Consider the following 26,330-nt stretch of genomic DNA (forward strand, 5'->3'; position numbering starts at 1 on the left):
GTGTTCCTTTAAAGTTTAGGTAACTACAGCATCTGTCATTCAGTCATACAGTACCGCTTAACAATACACTGGAACAGTGTGATTGCCCAGGTGAGTCTTTAATGTGGAGCTCAGCAGAAAAACATGACAAACAAATTCATCAGTATAACAATACATGTTCCTCGCGTTTCCACACTCATTTGATTTCAAAGATATTTATCTTAAGAGGATAATAATTTGTGAAAGTCTCTGACATTTGTGGCTAGCTAGCATGATAATAAATCCATGGCTTGGAACATTTTTTAGTTAATTAGAGTCAATCAATCCAAACTTTGCTCACTTACCGGTGTGAAACCGGAGTATAATGAGCAGAAATCAGCATGGTGATTGGAAAACACAAATTACAGCTGTTAAAGAGAAACTCATCCACTTTTCTTCTGTTGATGCAAATGCCTGCTGCGAGGATTTAAAATTAGCACGGCATTCCTTTAATGGATGTTGAGGCAAAGTGCTCCTCTATAATTAAAAAACCTGTTAATATCCTCGTAGGCTAAAATAAGAGGGGTTAGTATGATTGTGTGACACCTCTTTAAAAGGACACATTGGTCAGTTGGCTATTACACAAAACAAAACTGTATCTGCTTTTATTTAGTTTTATTTAAATCATGGAACCAGTTTGCCTAACACTACTTAGATTCACTGTATGCTGTGTATATATTAAGGTGCTTTTTCCTCCCATGTTTATCCGCATTATGAGCAAATGAAGTAACCCTACATAATGGTGTGTGACCATACCAGTGAGATGGTCAGCACTGCTGCCTCAGTAAGATCATGTAGCATGTTAATGAACTTCGCTGACATATGGGACAGTCTTTGCTATTAAAGGCTGTGTATATCTCTATGTTCAGGGCTACATTCATATATTCCTGACATATTCCACGCACCTTTCATTCATGGTGTAATGATGTGAATAATGACCTGCTGATATTAACAGTACCATCTGATCTAGGGTCCCAGACAGTAACATGACATAACCTCCCGGCTGCTTGTGTCCACGATATATATATATGACCTCACCGCTGGATGTAATTTCTTTTCAAGAGCTCTTGGAAAGGGAGAGCTTATGTTGTTGAGCTCATGTCGTCAAGGCTGGTAACAGCAGCTTGCCATTGTATTAATTATTGTCAGGGAATCCAAGGGGTGTAGATAATACAGAATGCACTGGTTGGTCCCATTTGTTTCACTTGTCAGTGGAGTGAATAATTGGGAGTGCTGACCATATTAGACACAGAGAATTTCTAAAAGATACGACTCAAACTGTTGCAACACAAAAGTACTGCTTGGAAATTAAAAAGCTTAATGTGTGAGAATTTCAAATCAGTATGGAATAATTTACCAGCTTCTCATTGCCAAAGGAATTTACTGAAGTTTAACTCTGACAGCAGTCATTCTGATACACAATGAAACGGCTCCGATTGTGAGAGAAACTGTTTACTCCGTCCTACTTTTTTTTTTTTTGTTTTGTTTGTCCAAGAATTAAGTTTCTTTTGGTGAACGGCAAAAAACGTTAAGTGTCAGATATTTTGCACCCTGACTTCATTCTTCAAAGGTTTGAGAACATTGATACAATTCTAGTAGAAGAGGGGTTGCTAATACAATGGGGCTCATCTTGCAATTCTCCCAAGGAATAACTATCAGTCCTGCTACAGCAGCTTCAGCGTCCCTAGGTGACCGCGCCACTGAGCCCGTGTTCGCTCCATCGCACCCCACTCCACGCCTGCTGCCACCCTGAAGGTAGATGCATCACGCTGGGGAGACTGCACAACAGCAGCCCCCTCTCCTCCAGCCCCCAAACCTTCTCCACGGCACAGTGGCCTCCTGCGGCCCCTATACACAACTTTGGGTCTCCATTACAGCCCCGGTCCCAGCAGCCCAGACTCTCCCTCAGGTGAGTCTCCATACCACCTCCGTGTGTCGTCCCACCTGAACTGCACAACTGGTATCCTTTTGTCATTTGAGAATGCCACAACACACACACATATTGTGCACACGCACACATACACACACACACACACACACACTCTCTCCTGTGCTCACTCTGGAGGGGACACCGCCTGTTCCTTTCTGCTCACCTCCCGGCTGCCGACTGACTCTCTGAGCCGTGTCTGTGGTGGCTACGCCATGTGTGGGGATCTAGGGGTTTAAAACAGCAGGCCTCCCAATACTCCCTGAATGGCAAATATAAGTGCTTCCAATTTATTACACAGTGGACGTTTTATGAATCATCTCTGACTAACTTTGATCTGAAATGACAAGCATGTGCTAATCAGTCCTGATATCCAAAAAAAGTGCTAAAAAAAACAGGAAACAGAAAACTGGATGGGTTGAGATTTTACAATTAATCGAAATAAACTGAACCTGCTAGTACAAATATTGCACTTTTGATGACCCTTTCTTCAATTTGTACAATTATAACAACTACCTCTGATTAAGCAGCCTGTTCCTTTAATGCCAATGCTACATTTTTTTTTAGAACTAATCTCTCTATAGTATAGTATACGGTTTGGTTTCCAAATCCAAAAATGGTGCAAAATAATTCCACACAACTGTAAACTCTTCCAAGATTGGAGAGGGAGACATAAAGAGAGCCCTGCTTGTGTTCATACATACAGTTAACTGGAACTAAGGGGGGATCTTTAAATGTAACTTCTAAAAGCCTTGTAATGAGTATTTACTGTAACATGCAGTTTGCATTAATTTTGTCTCACCAAAGTGTTTCTGAAGAGGCTCCCCGCAGCATTTTCAGCTTTCCTCCTTTTAATATATTTTTTATCATTAAAAAGGGGCTTTAAACTGCAGCACTTTTGCTAAAACACAAATTACAACTTTCACTTTATAGGTTGCCATACCACACCACACTTAGTTAACAAAATATTTTACAAACAAGATGATATCACCCTCTCCATGATATTAATATGATATGTTCTCTGATCTGTAAACAGCTGGTTATCTTGCTTTTCCACGATAAGAGAAAGTGCTGAGGATTTACGCTTGGTGAGCACATTTGGGCTGAATCTTTCACACGTCACAAATTGCAGATGGGAAGCAGTGATCTTGAACAGCCGATCACATTTCCGTGACCATCTGACACCTTCCATTTAGGAAAATAATACTTTCTATCTTAGCATACCCCTCTGCAACAGCCAGCAAAAGGAATTATGCCTGGTAGACTTTGCTATTCACAACTTTGGAGCTTCTCCTGTTGTTTTGTTTCATTGCACTGATTAGATTAAATGTTCGCTCTTTAATCAGTTACCCAAGGCCACGATAATGCTGACAGTTTGTGTTTTGCTTCATTTTTATGTGTTGTAATGGGCACAAAATTATGCTGAAGAAAACAATAAGGAAGCATGATATAATGCAAGCATTACATATTAAGATGCGTAGTATCTGGGGGTAAAATCAGGGGCTTATTCACTGAACAGAGTAGATGGTCAGTGGCTGGGAGCTTTGTCTGCTCTTAAAAGCTTATATTATGAGTATACTGCAGTATTTAAATCTGATCTAACTGCGGTTATTTACACTAACACCCCTCCTTTTTTCATAACATTGAAGACAAAAAAAAAAAAGACTTTTTACCCATAGAGGTAGATATGCTATCTGAGTAATATGACAGAAAGAAATGAGTCGGGTTAACTGGTACAGAGAGTTGTAAATCACTGTAGTGTGATTCTTTGTCTCAAAGGGTTTAATTAGTCTAGAAATTCTTCTCTTATCTGATGACCCCCCCCCCCCCCCCCTCCTTCTGCACACTGCAACAACTTACAACCATAAACGCCCTGCAATCTGAAGACCAGTGGCCTCAGGAGACTGAGTTGCTACAAAGAGCTGAAAGAGTTGGAAATGGTCATTTTATTGTGTTAGAATAGCTCGCTCGAGACTTGGGTAATGTAGTGCTAACTGTGTGCTGGTAAAGATAACAATATGTAACTCCAAAGTGAAATACAGTGAATTACTGTAGTGCTGTGCAGTGTCAAGACCTCTGGAAATGAGGTAACGAAATAATCGTGGTAAACAGTAAAACAAAGTGCTTTCATAGTGGTTTCAAACCGCTAATTAATATTAGAGTAGTATAGTTTTCCTTCGGTGACGATGATTATTTGAGATGCAGCGCACAATCTAATCAGTCATCACCGCAGAGTTCATGTAGAATGAATTTCCTCGGCATAACTACAAGTTGGGGATTAGCAGGCTGTGTGCTTGTCAAACACTTGAACATCAAAACAGCATTGTGGTGCCTTCTTATTATAAATGCTACCAATGTATGGTCCGCTATTGCTTGACGGTAGCATGGCGGTGCTCTCTTTCATAGTATATGAACAAAGCCATTTATCCCTATCTGTCATTTCTTAAGTTGTGAAGTACCTGTCACTTCTGGTCCCATGGGAGTCCTACATGTAAGTGTATTTACTCTAATTGAGCTCTTTATGTAATTGACAGTTTATTCTGGCCTAATAAATCCTTTCTAACGGTTTCTGATTAGCTGTGTGAGCATTTTGTTTGCTTTTTGAGGTGATTATATCACCTTATATTCATGTGATGGGGGTAAATGAAGGAATCCTAATTTTGAGATGAGATGTTTCTGAGTTTTTGAAAGCTCTCGTTGTTGTTGAACTGTATGCAGCTATACCAAAGTGATTTGACAGATTAATAATTTAGCAATGGAACTACTTAGTGCCTCACAGCTGTTAGTTTGTTGTGGTGGTGACAGAGTGTTTGGTGCAATCCATAAGTTCATATGAGCATTCCCAACCAGGAGTTTTACTATGTGATTCATCAAGCCACTTCCTTTAGTGGATTCACTTTGATCTTATACTCTTGGAGGATCTCTGGGGGCAAAAATGCAGGTGTATGGATATAAATACTCCAGCAGAACTACTGTGCACTAATGGACACTGTATTAGGTTACAGCCCTTTGTGTTTTCAAGCCTTATGTTTTTAACAATGAACTGATCAGACATGGTAATAATGAATGAAAACAATATATATGTTCTTTATTTGTGCTTGTTGTTTTTTTTAACTTTATGTCCCTTCTGTACATGTGTGGCATTTCATAATGCTGCTTCAGTGTCACACTAAAATGTAGAAAAAAGGAGGGTATTATCTGCTTTTAATTAAACATGATAAAAGTCTGCACAGTTGTCTGTACATTGAGGTGGGTGCTGTTTATTATACAGATGTATAACTTCAGTTTGTGTAGAGCACCTTCTTTTGAAGGACTAGTAGGAGCAGAATGAGATGAGGGGTTATTTTGGCGATGGAGATTAAGGCAGGGGCTTTTTGTCATTTGTGCGAGACAAGCCATTCATCCATCCAGTTCACAGCCAAAAAAAGGCTGGTCCCAGAAATTAGCAGTTTCAGCTCAGCAGCAAAGTCGTCGGGCTGTGAAGGCAGAGAGAAATTGACTAATTAGCAATGCGCACTAAAACTTGACGGTTCTCTCTATAACAGCGAGGGAAAGACTCGGTTTTTCTCCCCCTTTCTCTTTTCTTTCTTCCATAGATGTTTGAAATCGCAGTCATTTACGCTCGACAGTTTTTACAATAGCCTTGAGCCATAATTTTGCGAGTCTCTCCAGCATCCATACCCCTGCATGGTCTCTCTCCACCGGCCATGCACGACCGTTTCTCTCCCCAACCGTGGATTTCCTATTACTCTCGTTACGACTCACTGAGCCCCAGGCCCAAGGATAATGATGTGTTGTTTCTTGGTAGCATAATTTGTCACACGTATATTTCTTCTTCTTCTTCTCTTGCAGAAAGCACAGCTCCCTCTCACACACTCACACACTTCTTGTTAATTCAGAAGAACAAATGATCAACGTCAACAAATAACCCGAAATAGTGACTTTATGAGTTGGAATCAATGGTTATTTTGAGACGCCATAGACTTTAAAGGAAAAAGGACATTTCTTAAAAGGAGAACAAAGGAAAATTCAAGTGAGATTATTGGGAACCCGAAGCTTACTTTCCTTTTTTTTGGTCAAGAGCTGAAGTCAGGTAAGTTTGGCTCCTTCTCAGGCAAGCTGCTCACATCATTTAGTTGTGACAGGCGCTTTTAGAGAATCTGGCGACAACGGTTACGGCACGCTTGTGTCAAGTTTACACACATTACGCACATGGAAATAGCTTTTGTAACAGTCTAAGTATGAAAAAGATATGCACATCCCATTTAACTTTAGCGAAAGCTGCATTTCAGTGAATATTTTGTCGATACTCACGTCCGCTTAACTCAGGTAGGCTAAAAAAGCAAAACGCACCCGTACCGCTGCTGACGGCTCGGAGACAAACTAATTGCTTTTGTATGACTCCGTAAATCTGTGCGATGTGTAATGTCCTCATTGTGGGGGTGTGCAGCAAGGCAGGAGAAGGGATAAGTGTTGGCTGAATGCTGCATGTTATCCGTCCACCGTAGCGGCTGCCTCTTTTTTCCTTATCCGACAACTTCAGCCGCGTTACCGAGGGGGGAAAGCGCCGCAGCATCTCCGTATCCTCCGATTTTTTTTCTTTTCTTTTTTTTTTTGTTTTGACAGCGCCCTTCAAACATCAGCCTCCATTTAAAACCATCCGCTTCTTGAGTTAAGAATGAATAAGAGTGGCACGCTATGGGAACTACTACGTTTTTGTTTGTTGCTTTACGACCAGAGCTCAAAGTTGAAGGCGAATGAAGCCGTGCTGGATGTAGATTGTCGCCGGCTGGCGTGGCATGACGGCTCTTCCCCGCTGGATGGACGGGCGATCTGTTCAATAACTTATTCGAGAAATCGTTTTCTGCTGTAATAGTTGACTGATAGCGATGTATAGGCAACGTGTGTTGTGGAAATAAATGACCTGAGGTAAATGGCTTGCATGGTTTATTTGTTGCCTAGGTGGCGTTCACATTCAGGAAGTCATGTCCAGATCGGGTGATAGAACATCCACCTTTGACCCAACACACAGTGACACCCTGCTGCATGGGCTCAATCTCTTGTGGCGAAAGCAGCTTTTCTGTGATGTGACTCTGACAGCCCAGGGACAGCAGTTCCACTGCCACAAAGCTGTGTTGGCATCTTGCTCCCAGTATTTCAGATCCCTCTTTTCCTCCCATAATGTAATCAACAATGAAGGAAGCAAAGGGGACCAGGGCAGCAGTGGGACCCCTTCATCCTCTCCTGATGACAAGCTGGTGACCACCAGCACCAGGCCCATAAATAACCTAGTGCTCCAGGGCTGCTCCTCCATTGGACTACGATTAGTGCTGGAGTACCTGTATACTGCCAATGTTACTCTTTCCCTGGACACAGTGGAAGAGGTGCTGTCAGTCAGCAAGATCCTCAATATCCCCCAGATTACCAAGCTTAGTGTGCAGTTCCTTAATGACCAGATCTCTGTGCAGAACTACAAGCAGATCTGCAAGATTGCTGCACTCCATGGACTGGATGAGACCAAGAAGCTGGCCAACAAGTACCTGGTGGAGGATGTGCTGCTGTTGAACTTTGAGGAGATGTGTGCCATGCTAGATGCTCTGCCACCCCCAGTGGAGTCAGAGCTGGCTCTCTTCCAGATGTCAGTCCTCTGGCTGGAGCATGACCGGGAGACTCGCATGCACTATGCACCGGACCTTATGAAGAGGCTACGCTTTGCCCTTATACCTGCCCCAGAGTTGGTGGAGAGAGTTCAGTCTGTTGACTTCATGAGGAGTGACCCTGTGTGCCAGAAACTACTCCTGGATGCCATGAACTACCACCTGATGCCCTTCAGGCAGCACTGCAGGCAGACCATGGCCAGCAGGTGAGAACGAGACAGATAAACACTCAGACATAAATTCACACAATCACACCACAGAGCTGTTTGAGACTGGGCAGTGGGTAATTAAATGCCTCCCACTTGTTAAATTTGAACAAATTACAGACACAAGCATTATGCACTTGCTCATGTATTGATCCCACCGCCTGTTTAATGTAGAGCATGTAGGTGGTCGGTGTAGACCATGTAGGCAGTGTGGCATTTCAGGACTAGTTCATGAGGATTTTGGTGCTCCTGTAACATAATACCTGCTGCCAGAGGTCGTGATGCACTCTGTGCTCCACTGTATCCATCATTACAATGTTCCCTCCTGTTTTACAAAAGAAAACATGTCTTTATTTCCTCACACATCTGTGCAATTACTCTCTAATCAGTGTAGACAAGATTGCTACAATCTAGATAAAGGTTATGCATTTGATTTGTAGCAACTCTCTTGAATACAATTTGAAATGCTGTAATTGAATTGTGACCAGAATTAAATGGTAATTGCAAGATGCTTATGATCCAAGTACAGAGATGCCCTGTTACTGATATTAAAATGAAGACAAATATAATACATTCAAAATGTTTTGTTTTTTTTTAATTTGATTTGATGTTTAGAATTCCTTTTTATGAATTGGACAATGCTGCTTACATTCGTGTTGCATGCACGTGTCTCACTCACACAAAAACATGGCTTACATGTTTGTCCTGATCTGCACTTTTAGGGCTGGTTAGTACATGGCTATTGTCTCTTATGGTGACAACTGATCACAGTCAGACAGCTGAGACTTTTTTTTTTTTTAATCGATAGTATCAATATTCAGTTGTTGTTGTTGTTGTTGTTGTTTTTTTATCACTACAGTTGTGAGCCTTGGGGAAAAACAACTAAAAAAAATTGTGACACAAGAGAATCTAAACTTTATGAAAACATTTGGAAATTACTGAAATAATCAGGACATAAAACCATTCTACAAGTACCTACTTGTACATTATCCCAATAATATATCTGATCCCACATATGGACCTAAACGAGCAAAGATTCAGGAATCCTCATAATTAGTTTCACATGCCACTGTTTCTCTCCCCTCAATTAATCACCATTATCTATGTCCAGGGGCTCATTTGCATATGAATAACCCTAAAACACTTCCGATTGGGCCAGCATGAGGGAGAATACACCGAGGCGACGGTGACTTACCCAAGCATAAAAAAGTAAAATATGGAAAAGGGAAAAAGGTGAATGTGTCTGAATCTAAAGGCCAGCTACTCTTAATGTTTTAGTGCATATTGTGATAAATTGGTAGATTTGTGTTGAAATCCATTAGGAGCCAGATAATGGTCATTGATGTGCAGTAAAGTGCACGGCTTTGAGGTTATATATCATATACAAACAGCAGGAAATTTCCAACAATTGGCTAAGGCATGTCACATGAATCACTGTAGCCAATGAAATGGAGACATTGTATAGGCAGGTTTATGTTCTCAATTGTGCTTTTAGCCTCCAGCATGGCACCCTACAGGACTGTCCTCGCTTCACAGCTAATTGAAAAGATATCTTTAGAGTGCAATAACGATCCAATAACACATCAAAACGATTGAGCAATTTTTATTAATCACAATAAATGTGGTCGCATATTTCCTGATTAGCAATCTTGAGTTTAGTAGAAGTACTTGGATAAGAAGCAGTTATTCATCTAGCTGTGCATTTATTCTTTATTTTATTCACAGATTAATTCATTCATACAATCAGCATCAGCAAAGTGAAAAATAAAAATACTCCAGGGAAGCTCTGTTAATATCGTCGTAGTAAATCAAGGAATTAAAGGTTGAAGCTGTGCTTGTGTTTTTGTGTTTGCATGTTTTATTCCAGGCCTTAATATGTCTTTTATTGCATGTTATTGAACACTTGTCCGCACACCCACACTTTTGACATTGCAGAATCCGTTCCAATAAGAGGATGCTGTTACTGGTGGGTGGTTTGCCTCCTGGACCTGATCGTCTCCCCAGTAATTTGGTCCAGTACTATGACGATGAGAAAAAGACATGGAAGATCCTCACAAGTGAGTAGAAAGGCTGCGATTTAAAAAAATTTATATATTTTTTTACATTTATTTATTTATTTATTACCTGAGGCATCCCGTGTTACTGGCTTTTATGATGAGAAATAGTTGTTCCTTTGGATGACTTTAACACTGGTTAATTTTCACCAAAAATGAGGGACAAGAGTTCCCTAAATCCTTCAGGTAATAATGTGTCACTATCACTTTTAATATAAGTTTTTAATCAGAGCGTGACTTCACAGCACTGTGGAGCGTCATGCATGCTTTCCCTTGTTTTTTTGCTGATATGTGCTGGCAGGATGCACGATGAGATTTACTTGAATCTAATGATCTATTGTGGCTGAGACAGAACGTTAAGGAGTGACATCTTTTCCCAATTACTTTTAAATGCAGCGTGATTACTCGTTCATATTAATCAACTCATAACACTGAATTAACCCACACATGGTAATACACGACGTGGCAGTTTAGCCTGTTGACCTGGTGTCGCTGTTGATATTGGGTTTACTTAAGGTGAATAAATAGCACAGAGGGGTTAGTGGAACACTGCAGCTTAAATGTTGATGTCAACCATTCTTAGGTAACAGGGACAACAATGGAAACAAAAGCAAAAATTGATTTTATCTCATTTTATCTTATTTTTTAATATTATAATGAAGGCAAATTGTGATAATTTCCTAGAAAACCTTTGTGAGATTTCAAACACATCCCTGCTGCACTCTCCGCTGTAGAGTGCACTATGCTCTTCTCTCTCTCTCTCTCTGTCTTCCCTGACCTTTTTAAGGCTCACTACTATATTGTTGCCATATTGCAAAGGTCAAAAAAAGAGCTAATGAGAGACCGCGTTTCTCCTTTGCCCCATCATTGCTGGACATATTGAGTTTTTGTCCTGTGTTTTGGTTGCAGTCATATCTCAGGATCACCTATCCATTCATATATATTAGCTATAGGTCTGCTTTCTGTCAGCTCGGCCCTGTGCAGTTTATGTTCTCCCTTTATGGTTCAAATTTGAATAAATCTGGTTTTATGCTTTTGCTGTCGGGTCTTAAAATCACCAGCAGTCTCTGACATGGTTTCTTCCTCTGCTCAAATCATAACATTTCCTGGCAGCAGTGTGATGTTTTAGCTCATGTTTGTCCAAACCTATTAGAGCTTTTTTTCTTTTTTTTTTTTTTTTTAACTGAAGGAGCCTTGCATACACAACAGCCTGAAGCTCGCTGTTTATGTTGTTGTTGTTGTTGTTGTTGTTTTTGTCATTAAACTCTCACTCACTGGTACAAACTGCACCAGGCAAAAGGTCAATAGGGATTTCCATCACTCAGAACTAAAAAAGTTAACACTCAAATGGTCCGTGGCCAAGTGGAAGGACAAAACTGCAAAATCATCCCCTTAACACATCAGTGACCACCTGATGTAGCCTCCTCACAATGGATGTGGAATAGAAGATTATTAACATTCAATCATAACTTTTCAATGAGCCGAAACCTGAGAGGGACAGCCTTTGATTAAGACATTCATCAACACAATTTGGGAAGAATCTGATCTCTTTCAGTGTATCTGATGTACACACTGCTCGGTGATTCCAGTGTAAAGTTTGCCATCTAGTGTACCCACAGCAGCGTGGACCAATGCAAGACAAAGGCAGGCACAGATTCAGCCACAATGCTAGGTTGTTCTTTTCTTCTTCTTTAAACCAACCTAATATTAAAATCTGGATCTCCATGCTGCATGTATGGTGTCCATGCAGCATGGCCTAGAACAAAGGAATTCAGCTCAGTGGGATGCAATTGTAGCGGTGTTAAAGGCACATCAGAGATGGAGCAGCAGTGGTGCATTAGCTGTGGAGTCATTCAACCGACCCTGACTGTGCCTCTATGCAGAGGTTTCTGACTCCCTCTAGTGAGCCCTAGAGCTCACTGTAGACCGGAGTGATGGCGTCCATCTCATAGAGGACGTGCTCATCCTGCCCTCCTATGGCTTTTCACACTCTTGGGTTAGTGGACAATTTGGGTTAAAAGGGCGCAAATAGGTTAATCGGATTCACTTTCTCAGGTATAAATACTTTAGAAGGAAAAATAATTAATGCATTTATTTTTCAGTGCACAAGATTAGCATAGTAATTCCAGTTATTATACCCTGCTACTGTAATTATCTCACCGTTCACCTACAGTATATCCCAAATGTCCCAAAACCCACCGCAGTACTCTAGATACTGTGGTCTGTGACATATTGTAAAGCAATAATCTTCTTCTCACATGGGTACGAGATGATTTTTAGTATGAGTACAAGTCACTAGACATCAAATAAAAAGCCGCCCATCCATGTCCTATATACTGCTGACTGAATGATAATGTAAATAGCATGTAAGGGAATTTGGCAGTCGTATGGCACTCGTCTTTGAGGTGCACTGGAGGCAGGCAACCTAATCCCCTCGTTTGAGATAAAGCTGTGTTTAGTGTATGTAGTATTAGTTCCTATCTGAGACTTCCCTCCCATAGAGGACCGGCACATGTCAGCCAGCTAGAGTGAGATTGCAGAGAGAGGCCAATTGGAAAGAAATGAGATTCAAGGCTGTCTAATTTTGCAGCAACTGTGATCCATCAGACGGTGGGGAGGTGACAGTGGAAATGACTGATGGAGACAGACAGGTGGGCTTTAACATTTCACTGATTTGTGCTCAAAAAGCACCGGGCCTGAGATTTATTGAGTGAACATGATCATGTTCATTATGACTGTCACCTAAGACCATTTCTCTACATCTCAATGGGGTCACTTTAGCAAAAGAAGATGAAGGAGAGAAAGGGAGCACGAAAACATACACAAAAGAAAATCCTCCATGAGGGGTCCTGCTTCAGCTCTGGGATGTTTATGCTATACTGCGCTAACACACGACAAGGGGTATCATCCACCCAACATTTTACTTATTGGACAGTGTTGCTAAGCTAGTTTCTAAGAGTCGAATTCCCAAAATAGAAATTGGTGACCTATCCAGTTAAATAAATGCAAGGTTACAAGTAATAATTATCTGATTATTAAGCAATCTGTCAATTACTTTCTCAATCAACTAAATAATTATTTTATCTACAGAATGTTAAAAAATGTCCATCACATTTCCAAACCAATGATATTCAGTTTACTACCACTAAATACTTTTTTTCCTGTCCTTTAAAGTGCTGGAGGTTTTTATGGCATCGTTATTCGAAATAGCTGAAGTCACATTCCTGTGACTGGATGGTCCAGAGAATACAAAACAAAAAGAGCAGAAAAACCTCCGATTATTTATATATATATATATATGAGTTTTATGATATAATTTAACATTTTGCCTCATGTGAAGAGAAAATAGCAAGAGCACATTCTCCGTCACAACCGGTGCATTATACTGCAACTGAAGCCTGACTGATTTATGAGCAGGTCAGTATTATCCACCAGTATTAACTATTGGCAGTTCTCCTAATAGTTGCATTTATAATGGCCAATAAATGGAAATTATAGAAAAAGGTAAAGAAGAGAAGGGAGAAACATCCTGTGGGCAACACCTGTTTGGAAAGTGAGAAACACAACAACTAGCTGATCTGAAGACAGCTGGGCAAAGCATGATAGAGTAAATAAAGACCCACACTAAAAAATATGTTAGGGAAATCTGTTTAGGTTTCATATGTCTGAAAAAAAAATGCCGGTCAATATATCAGTATATTGGATTTTTAAAATCACTAAATATCAGTATTGGTATCAATCGTAAAATCATATATTAGTCTGTCTGTAATCGCAAGTTTATAGAAAGTAATCCAGTGCAACTTTCTTTGCTCACCAGCTCTCCATCCAGACTTTTTTTTAAACTTCTGTTTGTGTTTTTTGTATCTTGCTCCAAACAAAGAACAAACAGTCTGTGTGAAATTTACTCTGACCACTCCTGTCAAATTACAGAACATTTAGCACTTTCATTATTTCCTATTCAAAAGTTAATATAATACTTCTCAGATGTTCAATAAACCTCTTTGGTCAGTGTCTCGGACAGTAATTGGTAGTAAGGCTTGACCTGTGGGTGTGGTGGAAACATTTAAGAATTAATTGAATTTATTTAAGGAGAGTGTAGATGCCATTTACTTTCCCCCTTTGAGTATAAGAGCGCAAACAGAGTTACACCAGATGTGTTGATCAAATTGAGGGTTGTGTTTGGGCTGGAGCCTATCCCAGCTGTTCCTGTTCAAGAAGCGGTGTACAGCTTGAACAGGTCGCCAGTCAATTGATGGCTGTGTTGATTCTGATTAAAAAACAAAAGTTGCACGTCAATCTATTTTCTATATGATTTTGAGACAAAAGAGGTTAAAAAGTTATCCAGATGCTACAAAGAGTGGCTTTTTTTGTTCGTGGTTCAATGGCATAACTTTTACTGTTACATGGTTCTTATTTTAAATGACCTGACAGTTTTATTAAATGTGAGACTTATGGTAGTGCTTTCTAGACTGCAATGTGTCCTGAACAGAAAAGTATTGGCCTGTTTTTAATTCTCATATTTAATGATACAAAGTAATTGCTAACCACAGTGGATTTTTGAAACCACCAGCACAGTACACCTATAACAGCCAGGGCACACTCACAGGGTACTGTTTATATACAAATTTCTCTCCACATGTTTTTAAAACTGACTTTTTGACTTTTTGTCTGTCACCTAGTAATGCCTTACAACAGCGCACATCACTGCGTGGTGGAGGTGGAGAACTTCCTGCTGCTGCTAGGCGGAGAGGACCAGTGGAACCCCAATGGTACAGTCGCTGCTTTCCACTGATTTCACGCAGCAAATTTTTCATGTTCACTTAAACTGGAGTTTATGTAAGTTCAAGCCCATCAAGTTAATGTAACACTTTCAGATGGTTTGAAACACTCATCCTGCAGCCAGATCAGCTCTGAGTGGACAAACAACACTCCAATCAACACTTGTCAATAATTGGCACAGAAAAATTACTGTTGTTTATGATGAAATATTTGCAATGTAGAAGTGTTAAGAGGGCTTTTTGCAAAAAGGTGGCAACACAGTGCCATAGTAAGAAACAAAGACTGTAAATGATCAAAGATTCTTACTCTGCCTTTTTGTTCTTTCACCAGCTATCACAGTAATACAACAGCCAGGCAGATGTACACTGCACTTAGTGAAATTAGTTGTTTATTCAGTTTTGAGAGTAGGAATCAGCTTACTACAAATGCACATCATGAGAGATGATTTGCAGTCTTTTGAATACAACATTACCAAGAGGTGATCTCTCTGTGCTTAGAAAACATGACTTCAGTCAGCTCTTGTTAGCTCAAACAGCAGCAAAAAGGCAAATCATCACGTGTGGGCGGTGATTAATGAAGACTGGGGAGAGTTGCATTTGTGAATTTTATTGGTACACAACAAACAACATTAGAAAAGATGTGGCCAATAAGAACTGATCATTACATTAGCATGTCTAAACTGTACAAAAAGAAGCTTTATTTTGAGCTAAGTTATTTGTATTCTACTGTTCTGTTTTGCAGGAAAGCACAGCACTAATTTTGTCAGCCGCTACGATCCCAGATTCAACAGTTGGATACAGTTGCCTCCAATGCAGGAGAGGTGAGCCTTTTTTTGTCCTCAGAAATGTTGACATCAGTACTAGCTTCTGTTTACTCAGCTTCAGTAACCCATTTTCTCTCATCCATCTCTCATTACCGTGTTTTGTATATTTCTCAGAATCTCACCACTCATTGCATCACCTAATAAGAAACGGAAACCTTTATGACCTTAGTGAAGTTCACAAGTTTTGGCATTCATGAAGATGCTACTTGGATTCTAGTTGTAATTTGTGAGATCCAACAACTTCACAAGTCTTCTGTTCAGCTGTGATAGCAGATGTGTAGTTCTCTTGGGAAATGGTGTTTAGAAAACCTAAAAATATAAACATCCACATAAGATTAAAAAAAAATGCTACTACTCTTACCTAGGTGTACAAAACCAGCCAACAGAAGAATAAAGTAATGCTCATTGGGCTGTAAACAGACCTATGTGCTGTTTTTTTTTTGGTTCAAAATCCTTTTACAAGGTATTACATCATGCAGAAGTAAGCAAGCCCATTACACAGGCATGAAAACAGATGCTCACAGCCTAGAAGCTTGTACATGCTCAACTTATCTCTCGTCTTATGATGTTTTTTTTGTTTTTTTAAGAATGATTTGCACCTTAGACAGAAGCTGGAAAAAACTAAAAAACAACAGTAGTGATTCTCATCATAGGTTTAATGATGTTGTCTGGTTAATGCGTCCTCCTCAGGAGAGCCAGCTTCTTTGCCTGTCGCCTGGATAAGCACCTGTACGTGATTGGTGGCAGGAACGAGGCGGGCTACCTCTCCAGCGTGGAATCCTACAACCTGGAGACAAATGAGTGGAACTACGTGTCGTCTCTGCCACAGCCTCTGGCTGCCCATGCAGGAGCGGTGCACAATGGCAAGATCTACATATCAGGTCAGTTACAGGAGCTGTACACGAGTCGCATGTATTATTATTATTACGCCTTATTATTATGCAAAAAGGGGCGCTACATGGAGGGAACTGTACAAAAAGACACATTGTGTTTATGGCACATAGAGGTAAACACATCCATTTAATTACACCACAAAGAAAAACCAACTCCACTCCACAAAAATGATTAAAATCAATGCATCAGGACTGATTGTTCATCTTTGTCAAAACTGCCAGCAGTTCAGTTGGAGCTTGAGGTGAGCTTATAGAGACTAAAGTAGGCTTGAGTTTTAAAAAAAAGAGAGAGAAAGAGAGAGTGAACCACCTCAGACTCCCTCAAGAGATATGTTCATGTAAGTAGCAGAGTTTCTGAAGCCCTGTAAAGAGGCTTGAATGTATACATCAGTTCTTCTTCAAAGAAATGGCCACAGAAATAGTTCAAATTTGTAATGCTTTTTATTAGATATATTTCAATATAACTTTGGTTTGTATAATTCTTCTACTTGCTGACACCAGAAAGTCATATATTAGATTTTAGTGATACGTCAGTGAACCACTCATCACCTCCCTGCAGGAAAATCCGGAAGTGAAACCCTCCTCTTTTACAAACTGACTCTAACCAAAGTTTTCTTGAAGAGCCAAAAACGTTTTTCTTTTCCAGTTATTTACTGTATATCTGGGGATAGTACTACATTTGGATCCAGTATGTCCACGTGCCGCGTGCTGTAGCTCCACAGAGTATTAATGACACACTGCTGTGTTTACCTGCTGCAGGAGGCGTGCACAATGGCGAGTATGTCTCCTGGCTTTACTGCTACGACCCTATAATGGATGTGTGGGCGAGGAAACAAGATATGAACACAAAGCGTGCCATTCATGCTCTGGCTGGGATGAATGACCGCCTGTATGCTATTGGTGGAAACCATTTGAAAGGTAAGCACTCGAGCTTTTCAGACAACGAACAGAAAGCAGGTCAAGATTGATACTTTTTTGAAAAGTACGTGTGAAAATCATGTTGCCATTGTGAGCAGGCAGTGACCTTAATTACCCTGTGCAACACTGTAGCCTCCATTTCTCGCACTCTTTAGTATTCATAGTACAAAATGTGAAAAAGAACAAAAACGTGTGCTGTTCATTTGCATTTTTTCAGGAAAACTGAATGTGGTCATGGGAATTATGACAAGCTCAGCTTGTCTCTCTTTGAATCCTCTCTTTAGCTACGCTCTTTCGTTAAAACACTGTTAAACAGATGTGTTCAGTTGGCTCTTCATTGCTGCAAATTCAGCTCATAAAAAACCTGCACGTGCCTCTGAGTATGACTGTGTCCATATCCAAACTCGTGTTTCCTCACGCTCACCGTAGGAGCGAATCTGTGCACATCGATGGCTGTCTTGCTGGTTTGTGTCTGTGAGTTGGTGGTGAAGGAAGAAACCTTGAGATGTAGTGAAACTGTGAGGGAGGTGGAACCGAATGCGGCAGATGGAGGAACAACAAAAATTTGTCTCTATCAGCAAATAGACAAAAAAAAAAGTAACATGTCTGCAAAAGTTTAACTAAAGGGGAAACCCATCAACTGGACACAAGGAACATACTGGACACACTGGCGAGAACAGAATAAAGATTCAAACCATGAGAAGCAAAATAAAGCCTAACGCCTAAAGCATTATGTTGAGAAAGAGAACGGCTGTGGTCAAATATCAAATTGCGCAAATTCTTTAAATACTAAATATAAATGCTTCAAAGCTTCCTTTATTACCTCCTTTAGCACAGGATAAACTGAACCATCCTTTAGTAAAGGAAAGAACGTAATGCCATATAGTGCCACATAGTGAAGGACTGTAATAAAATTTGCTTTTTGTCAAGGCGTCGCTTTAAATCAAAACTTTAACTATATTAACGTTTTTTTTTTAAAGATTATTATAGTTCTGTTTGCCTTAGTTATGCTCACTGTTGTATTGACAGGCTTTAGGAGTCATTCATTTTTTTTTTGGGTCAGCTGGGATAGGCTAAGTGAAGGATAGAATGAATTGACTGAATGAATAGTTTCAAGAAAAAGGAGGAAAGGGGTTACACTGGACCATCTCCCCAGCAGGAAAAAATAAGAAAAGATTTCTCTCATTTCGTAGGATATAGAGCGTGCTCTTTTTTTCTTTAAAATTCATATCTTTTTAGTGAAATAATATTTTTTCAGCGGTGATTCCTGTAAGAGCACAATGGGGTCGTTTCAATATGGCACACATCTGCCGTCATGTTGTTAACCAGCCTTGTGTCAGTGCATTCACGTGGTGGTTTGTGTGGATTTCATTTACAGTGGTACTGTAGCGCAAGCACATGAAACCAAAACTGTCTGAAACCTGATTGGTCCACAGGAATGTTTGACTTTAGTGTTTTCGGTCTAGTTTTCTTTTTGTGATGTGATGGTGAGTTCAGGTTTTATGCTATTGTTAAGGGTACTGAGTTTTTTTAGTTCATTTAATAAAAAAATAATGGTATACTCATAAATTAGATTATGAGTACAACATTATTATTACACACCAATTAGATAGATTAGTAATTAATTAATACAACAAACTCATGCATTTTAAGAAACTTAGAAAATAATCTCTTAGAAGTACACAGGAGCCAGCACCAGTTTGTGGAATCCGCCATGTTGCTTCGCCATCTTGAATGCATTTATTCCTGATATTGTCGCAATTATTTACTGCCTACAGATTAGACATGCGATTCTAAAACTTAAAATTCAGTTTAATTCAACTGAATCCGCTAAGTGAGCAATGTTACACAAATTTCAAAGACAATTTCACTTGACAGCTGCTAACAGTGGGTAACAGAGGCTAATGGCAGCTAATAGCGGCAAAAAACAGAACTTACTGACAAGAGCAGTCCAGGATATCCTCAGCAGCTCACCTCACAATCACTGTCTTCGGTCAAAAGTGAGCTTCACTGACTCATCGGCTTGTATCGGACTCCTTTCACAAAGCTTTACAGTCAAGGTTAATATCAGACTGATAGCCTACCCAGATAGCTAAAAGAATTACTTTGCTAGCTGGGTGAATGGTAACTAAAATATCCCAAAACATTTAATGTAAGTATTGATATTATTAAAATATATTAAAATATAGTGTGTGCAAAACTGGTAATACAAACATGGTGGCCAGCCACAGCTGTTATGGGGTATAGTCTAAATTTAATGTTTTTGATCTCTCCTGTCTAAAACATGTTTGTCCTAAAGCGGCCACCGTAGCTGCCTGTCTTTGCTTCCTGCTGTCTTGTGTTGAGTGCCTTCTGTGTTCCTCTGCCTCTGTTATCACATTCAGTGTGAGTCTTCTTGTGTTGGCGTTAGTTATTTGTCTTTTGGGTTATTTCCTGTATTTCTTTGATATATTGTTTTCTTTCTTTGTTGGATTGCTAGTTGGATCGGGGTGATTGTGGCTCAGGAGGTGGAGTGGGTTGTCTTTTAATCAAATGGTTGGTTGTTTAATCTCCGGCTCCTGCAGTCTGCGTGCCAGAGTGTCTTTGGGCAAGACACTTGCACCTGATGAATCCATTGGATTGTGATTCTGTGTGATAGATAGAAAGTCCTTAAGGGCGTGGAATAAGTTATGCTCCCATGTTCACCACGTGTCCTGCCCTCTGTGTCACTGTGGATTTGTGCTTTTCTTTGGGTTTCTGTTCCTTTTAGATTTTGTTTAACTTTTGGGAAAAATAAACACTTGCCTTTTATTTCTAACATCTGCACACCTTTTTCACCCTACCTCTACTGTAACCTAAACCTACGATGACAGGGTATCTTATCTTATCTTATCTCTGTCATGTAGGTTTCTCCCATCTAGATGTAATGTTGGTTGAGTGTTACGACCCAAAAGCTGACCAGTGGAATATCCTCCAGACACCCATCCTGGAGGGTCGCAGCGGTCCAGGCTGTGCCGTTTTGGATGACAGCATTTATCTTGTGGGAGGCTACAGCTGGAGCATGGTATTTAATGTAGTACATATATGTCTTTATCTATCTATCTATCTATCTATCTATCTATCTATATATATATATTAGGGGTGCAACGATACTCGTATCGATATTGAACCGTTCGATACAGTGCTTTCGGTTCGGTACGCATATGTATCGAACAATACAAAATTTTTAATTTATTTTATCAACTTTCCTTCTGACGATGCTGTCTGTGTTGAGCGCTCAATGAATCTGTGCTCGACAGTGCAGCCTAGGCGGAGTAGTCGAACGCAGATTCACTGAGCGCAGGGAAAGCTAGCGAGACAGAAGTTAAGCTCTCCTTGCAACATGGCAAATTGAACCTCCTCCACCCTCATTGAGATCTGGCGTTTGGAACTATTTTGGTTTTTATGTGAAGTATGACCCTGAAGGTAAGCGCGTCATGGACAAAAGTAAAACAGTATGTCGGATGTGCCACGCAATGCTCAATTTGTGGGAACTAGTGCGTTAGCACAGTTAGCTTGTTAAGGTGTTGACGCTGTCAAGCCCCATGCACGGGGCAATCCGTGGTAACTCGTTAACGGAGATTTGCCCCGTTATGGCGTTAATGTCATTTTAACAAGATTAACGCTGACAGCACTAGTGGGAACACAACAAATATGACTGCACATTTACGCGGACATCATCCTGGTGCAAAGACAAGTGGAAGCAGGCAAAAACAACAAGCACGCATGCTACAAACTTTACCCGAGTCATTTAGACAGCCGTTAGCACATGACTCTCCTTATGGGACCTGATATGTTTAATATGCTGCTGAGAAAATACCCCAGAAGAAGCGGATAGTATAGCTTTTATTTTGGAAAGAGCCATTTCTCTGTAATAAAGTCTCTTTTCCAAAGATGAGTGATTTCTCTATCAGATATATTTTTTTTATCATTATTTTGTTGTTTCAGCGACATTAAGTTTAAAAACTGCACTTTTGAGTTAAAAAAAAAAAAAAAAAAAAAAAAAAATTATATATATATATATATATATATATATATATATATATATAAAATAAATGACAAATTAAAAAGGTATGAAAATTTTTTTTGTATCGAAAAAAATATCGAACCGTGACACCAAAGTATCGTTGCACCCCTAATAAATATATATATATGTATATATGTGTGTGTGTGTGTGTGTGTGTGTGTGTGTGTGTGTGTGTGTGTGTATGTGTATATATTAGGGGTGCAACGATACACAAAATTCACGGTTCGGTTCGGTTCGATACTTTGGTGTCACGGTTCGATATTTTTTCGATACAAAAAAAATGTTCATGCCTTTTTAATTTGTCATTTATTAAAATTATAAACATATATTTTAACTCAAAAGTACAGTTTTTAAATTTAACCCTAACCCTTGTGCGTGTTTTTTATTTTGACAGCGAATGCGCACCTGCGGACCACTTATGTGCAGCCCTGGTTATTTAGCTCGTCATATTGCAGCCACAGAAATTCTTTTGTCCATGAAACCATAAAGCTGCACTTTCTTTTTGCCTTATAGTCTGATTTGTCATAACTTCTCCGTTTTGTGGTAAGCTTTTCTTTGGCTGTCACTTCTTCACCCTGACCTGTCTTATTTGGCTCAGCAGAACTAAAATATATATATCCTGCTGCTTTTACACACGCACTCACATAAGCTCAGCGATTCTCTGCGCAATCAACCTCTCACATGTTTAAGCTTGCTGCGGGAGATTTCACTTGTCATGTTTGCATAGTAAGCTAACGATTAATAAGACGATGTCAGAGGAATTGGTGCACAAATTATCATCACTCACAGATCAGTGCTGTCGCTCTCTATACACAGTTCGCACGATTGCAAAGTGAAAGCAAAAAAACAAGCGCAAATTCAAACGCGATTTCAATATGTCACATATTGACAGTGGCTCACCGATGCCAATGACATAATTACCCAGCTACATTTCTGAAAGAATGCAAAAGCATTGACATATATTTTTCCTTCCTACAATAGCCCGACGGGCAGGGCAGAGATAGATTTTGGTAGCCCGACTGAAAAAAATCGCTAGCTCCAGGACGTCAGGCTAGCGATATTGCGAGCCCTGTATCTGATTGAGGAATCACTCATCTTTGGAAAAGAGAGTTTATTACAGAGAAATGTCTCTTTCCAAAATAAAAGCTATACTATCCGCTTCAACGAGCTATATTCGGGCTATATTCTCAGCAGCATAAGGAGAATCATGTGCTAACAGCTGTCTAAATGACTCGGCTAAAGTTAGTAGCATGCTTGTTGTTTTGGTCTTTGCACTAGGATGATGTCGGCGTAAATGTGCAGTCATATTCGTTGTGTTCCCACTAGTGCTTTCAGGTTAATCTCGTTGAAATGACCTTAACGCCACAACACGGCAAATCTCCGTTAACGAGCTACCGCCGATCACCCCGTGCATGGGGCTAGACGGCCAACACGTTAACGAGCTAACTGCGCTAACACACTAGTTCCCACCCATGTAATTGAGCATTGCATGGCACATCCAACATACTGTTTTACTTTAGTCCATGACTCGCTTACCTTCAGGGTCATACGTCACATGAAAACCAAAATAATTCCAAACGCCAGATCTGAATGAGGGTGGGGGAGGTCCATGTGTCTCGCTAGCTTGCCCTGCGCTCTTCCTTCTGACTATGCTGTCTGTGTTGAGCGCTCAGTGGATCTGCGCTCGACAGTGCAGCCTAGGCGGAGTAGTCGAACGCAGATTCACTGAGCGCTCAACACAGACAGCATCGTCGGAAGGAAAGTTGATAAAATAAATTACAAATGTTGTATTGTTCGATACATATGCGTACCGAACCGAAAGCACTGTATCGAACGGTTCAATATCGATACGAATATCGTTGCACCCCTAATATATATGTATGTGTATGTATGTGTGTGTGTATATATATATATATATATATATATATATATATATATATATATATATACACACATATATATACACACATATATATATATATATATATATATATATATATATATATATATATATACACACATATATGTGTGTGTGTATATATATATGTGTGTGTATGTATATGTGTGTGTGTGTGTGTATATATATATATATATATATATATATATATATATATATATATATATATATATATATATATATATATATATAGAAAGGGTTGCTCAGGCAAGAAGAAACTCTGGATTAATACATATATAGTTTAGTAATTCCCCACAGAAATTCAAACAGCACTAAGAGGCCTAAAGAAAATCAGTTGATTTTCTTGTTTTTCTTTTTCCCTCAGGGGGCGTATAAGTCTTCGACCATCTGCTACAGCCCAGAGAAAGGAACATGGACAGAGTTGGAAGGAGAGGTGGCAGAGCCTCTAGCGGGCCCAGCCTGCTCCACCGTCATACTGCCCGCCTGCCTGCCTTTTAACAAATGACAACTAATCCAGCCGACGGGTGTCGAGGGTGATGGGCAGCAGAGTGATTGGGGGGAGGACCATCAATAAGCATCAATAACAGTTGTCAACAATTTCATGACAGATTTTCCAGTCATACACTGGGGGTGTGTATAAATTATTTTTTTACAAGTTTGACCAGAGCACTTTCGTTATTCTCTCTACTGAAGGATCGAAGAAAAAAAAAAAAAAGATAATTGTGTGAGTCATGTATTTAAACTCATCTGTGTTCTGAGAAATGGTTGGTTCCATATTCGATTTTTTTTATTTAAGCGGATAGTAAGTGTTTTTGGCTTCTCTTCTATAGCACGCATAGTGTTGAGCTGAATTATAGCTTTCAAATCCATTGTATCTTGTATTCAGTAGCGGCATAACTCCAGCTAAATGCAGTGTTGTTTCAAATTACATCGGGACATGAAGTTACACTAGGACTGGGTGAGTAACATGACCTGTGATGATCAAAATGTATAAATAGTCTTCATCCGTTATGTTATTGCTCATTGTTCTATGGCTGGGTACGCTCACTTATTACCTGGTTAGAGAATTATACAACAGTTTTGTTGTCTGTCTCTGAAAATGAACATATTTGCGCAATCAAAAGGGGACATTTTCAGAAAACCCTAACAGCTGTCACTATTTAACTGTCACGGTATGTGCAGAAATGTTCAATTAGACATGGAATTAGACATGAAAGTAGATAAACAACCAGGAAGACACTTTAAAAAAGACACAAATATACTCATTGATCTTTTTGAGCATGTGTCCACATGACCCAGCCATATTTTTTGATCTTAAAGGGGGTCTATTATGTTCTTCCTTTTCCTCTATCATGTATATACTGTGAAAATGGTGTTTTCCTTCATTAAATATGGTCAAAGTCTAAATAGTGTATGTGCAAATAATCCCCACAATCACTTTCAAACAGTTTTTCTACTTTTGGCTCTGTATGATGTCATAGAAAGTGGATTTTTTTCAATATGATCATCTCAGGCATGCATTTGAGCACCGAAGCCCCACCCACAAACCTTCTGCTTATGAGGAACAGCCAATCAAAAGGAAGTATGCTTAAAGAGCATGGGAACTGGAATTAAAACAGCAGAAGATTAAGTGAGGGGCATCATCAAGACCCAGTATAAGTTAAATAAGGTTTTTTTTTTAAACTATAAATCACACAAAGCTGTGCAGGACTCAAAATTTGACGCTGGAAATGAACATAACAGATCCCCTTTAATGATTTAACTTGTTGAACGACGCAAAACTCTAACCAATGTCATGCTGCAGGCAAGACAATTTAAGGATCATTATTGATTCCTAATATTCACATGAATAACTTATAATTAACTAATGTTAATTAAACAATGATGGTACAATCAAATTGTAACTATTAGCCAACGTGTTTCTGGGTAGCACATTGGGCTAAACTGATGCAGAGGACACTTGTGTAGCTTGTTCTCCTGTACAGCTTAATTTTAACAGGCCTGTTTGTGAGGCCACATAGCATTACCTTGATGAGATTTTAATCTTTAATGTATAAAAGACTAAATTAAACAAACATACAGTGGGCTTTAATGCACTAATAGTGAACTTTTATTTCAGCAAAGTTCACTAAAATGTAAAATGTAAATTACTGAATGTGCTGTGTTTAAAAAAAGTATCTTCAGTACAAATGAAGTCCAGTCTTGTCTACGTTATGAGGTTCAAAAACCTGACTCTAATTATTGATGCAGTACCTGTTGAATTCTTTAAAGAAAAAATGAAAAAAGAAAAGAAACGTTGATTTCATTCTTGTAAATAATCGCCTGCAGTGAAACATTTTTGTGCACTCAACCTTGGATTTATTCTCAAATCCTGTTATGTCCTTTGCATTTTAGAATATGAAAATAAAATGACTCTTGATGATTAAAATGTGTCTGAGTTTGTGACATTTGTTCAAGTCCAGCGACGAGATGTGAACAATCCCACAAGGGGAACTACCTTTAAACAGAAACGTTTCTCAAAATCACGTCACAAAAATCTGCTTAAAACTTTATTTAATAACAATAACTTTATTAGACCGCAGATACTCAAAGAAAAGCTAACCCATCAAAACGAACCCGATTCCTCCAGAGTTAAGGAGCTACAACCTCAAAACCACGATCACCTGTAGTTTTCAAATAAGAAAATTTTAGCAAATCAGATCAGAAATCTGAGAAGTCAGCTGCAGTGATCAGGTCTCAGTAGTTCTGCTGTATATATGTAGAAACCGGTCAATGTAGCGTTTTATATATTATTAATAAAATCCTAAAATAAATTCTGAATTTTTCTAGAAGCCAGTGAAGGGCAGCAAGAATGGGAACGATGTGCAAGTGTCAGTAGTGAATACAAAGGGTGACCTGGTGCAAGGGTGGATTACAAAGTGGTTTGCAGGGGTGCAGTCACTGTGGGCAGGTTAGAGCAACATAAATTGAAGCCCTACTGGATGCCTAGAAAGCCGAGGTGCTCTGACCTTTGAGGTCAGCCTGCCTGAACTAATGCTAAAGAAAAGAGGAGGAAAACAAAAACACCTTGATAAAGCAAAGGAAGGAACGTT

At 39.5% G+C, this 26,330-nt stretch overlaps 1 protein-coding gene across 2 annotated transcripts; it reads left to right on the forward strand.

Annotated features, from left to right (window-relative positions):
• The first annotated feature begins 355 nt into the window (after positions 1 to 355).
• Positions 356 to 25,019, forward strand: klhl14 (kelch-like family member 14). Of its 2 annotated transcripts, XM_085254454.1 has the most exons (10): positions 356 to 1,927; positions 5,798 to 6,038; positions 6,908 to 7,808; positions 9,744 to 9,865; positions 14,542 to 14,631; positions 15,383 to 15,461; positions 16,155 to 16,345; positions 17,117 to 17,275; positions 20,161 to 20,318; positions 23,603 to 25,019. In XM_085254454.1, the coding sequence occupies exons 3-10, from the start codon at positions 6,931 to 6,933 to the stop codon at positions 23,741 to 23,743; spliced, it is 1,818 nt and encodes a 605-aa protein (XP_085110580.1). In that variant the 5' UTR covers positions 356 to 1,927; positions 5,798 to 6,038; positions 6,908 to 6,930; the 3' UTR covers positions 23,744 to 25,019. The 2 variants fall into 2 exon arrangements, with proteins under 2 accessions (XP_085110580.1, XP_085110581.1); XM_085254455.1 differs by lacking the exon at positions 5,798 to 6,038.
• The last annotated feature ends 1,311 nt before the right edge of the window (positions 25,020 to 26,330 follow it).

This window comes from Mchenga conophoros, linkage group LG18 (assembly GCF_057382185.1).
Source record: "Mchenga conophoros isolate Kocher_MC1m ecotype Shallow Benthic linkage group LG18, M_conophoros_male_GT1.1, whole genome shotgun sequence".
Classification (NCBI taxonomy): Eukaryota; Metazoa; Chordata; class Actinopteri; order Cichliformes; family Cichlidae; genus Mchenga; species Mchenga conophoros.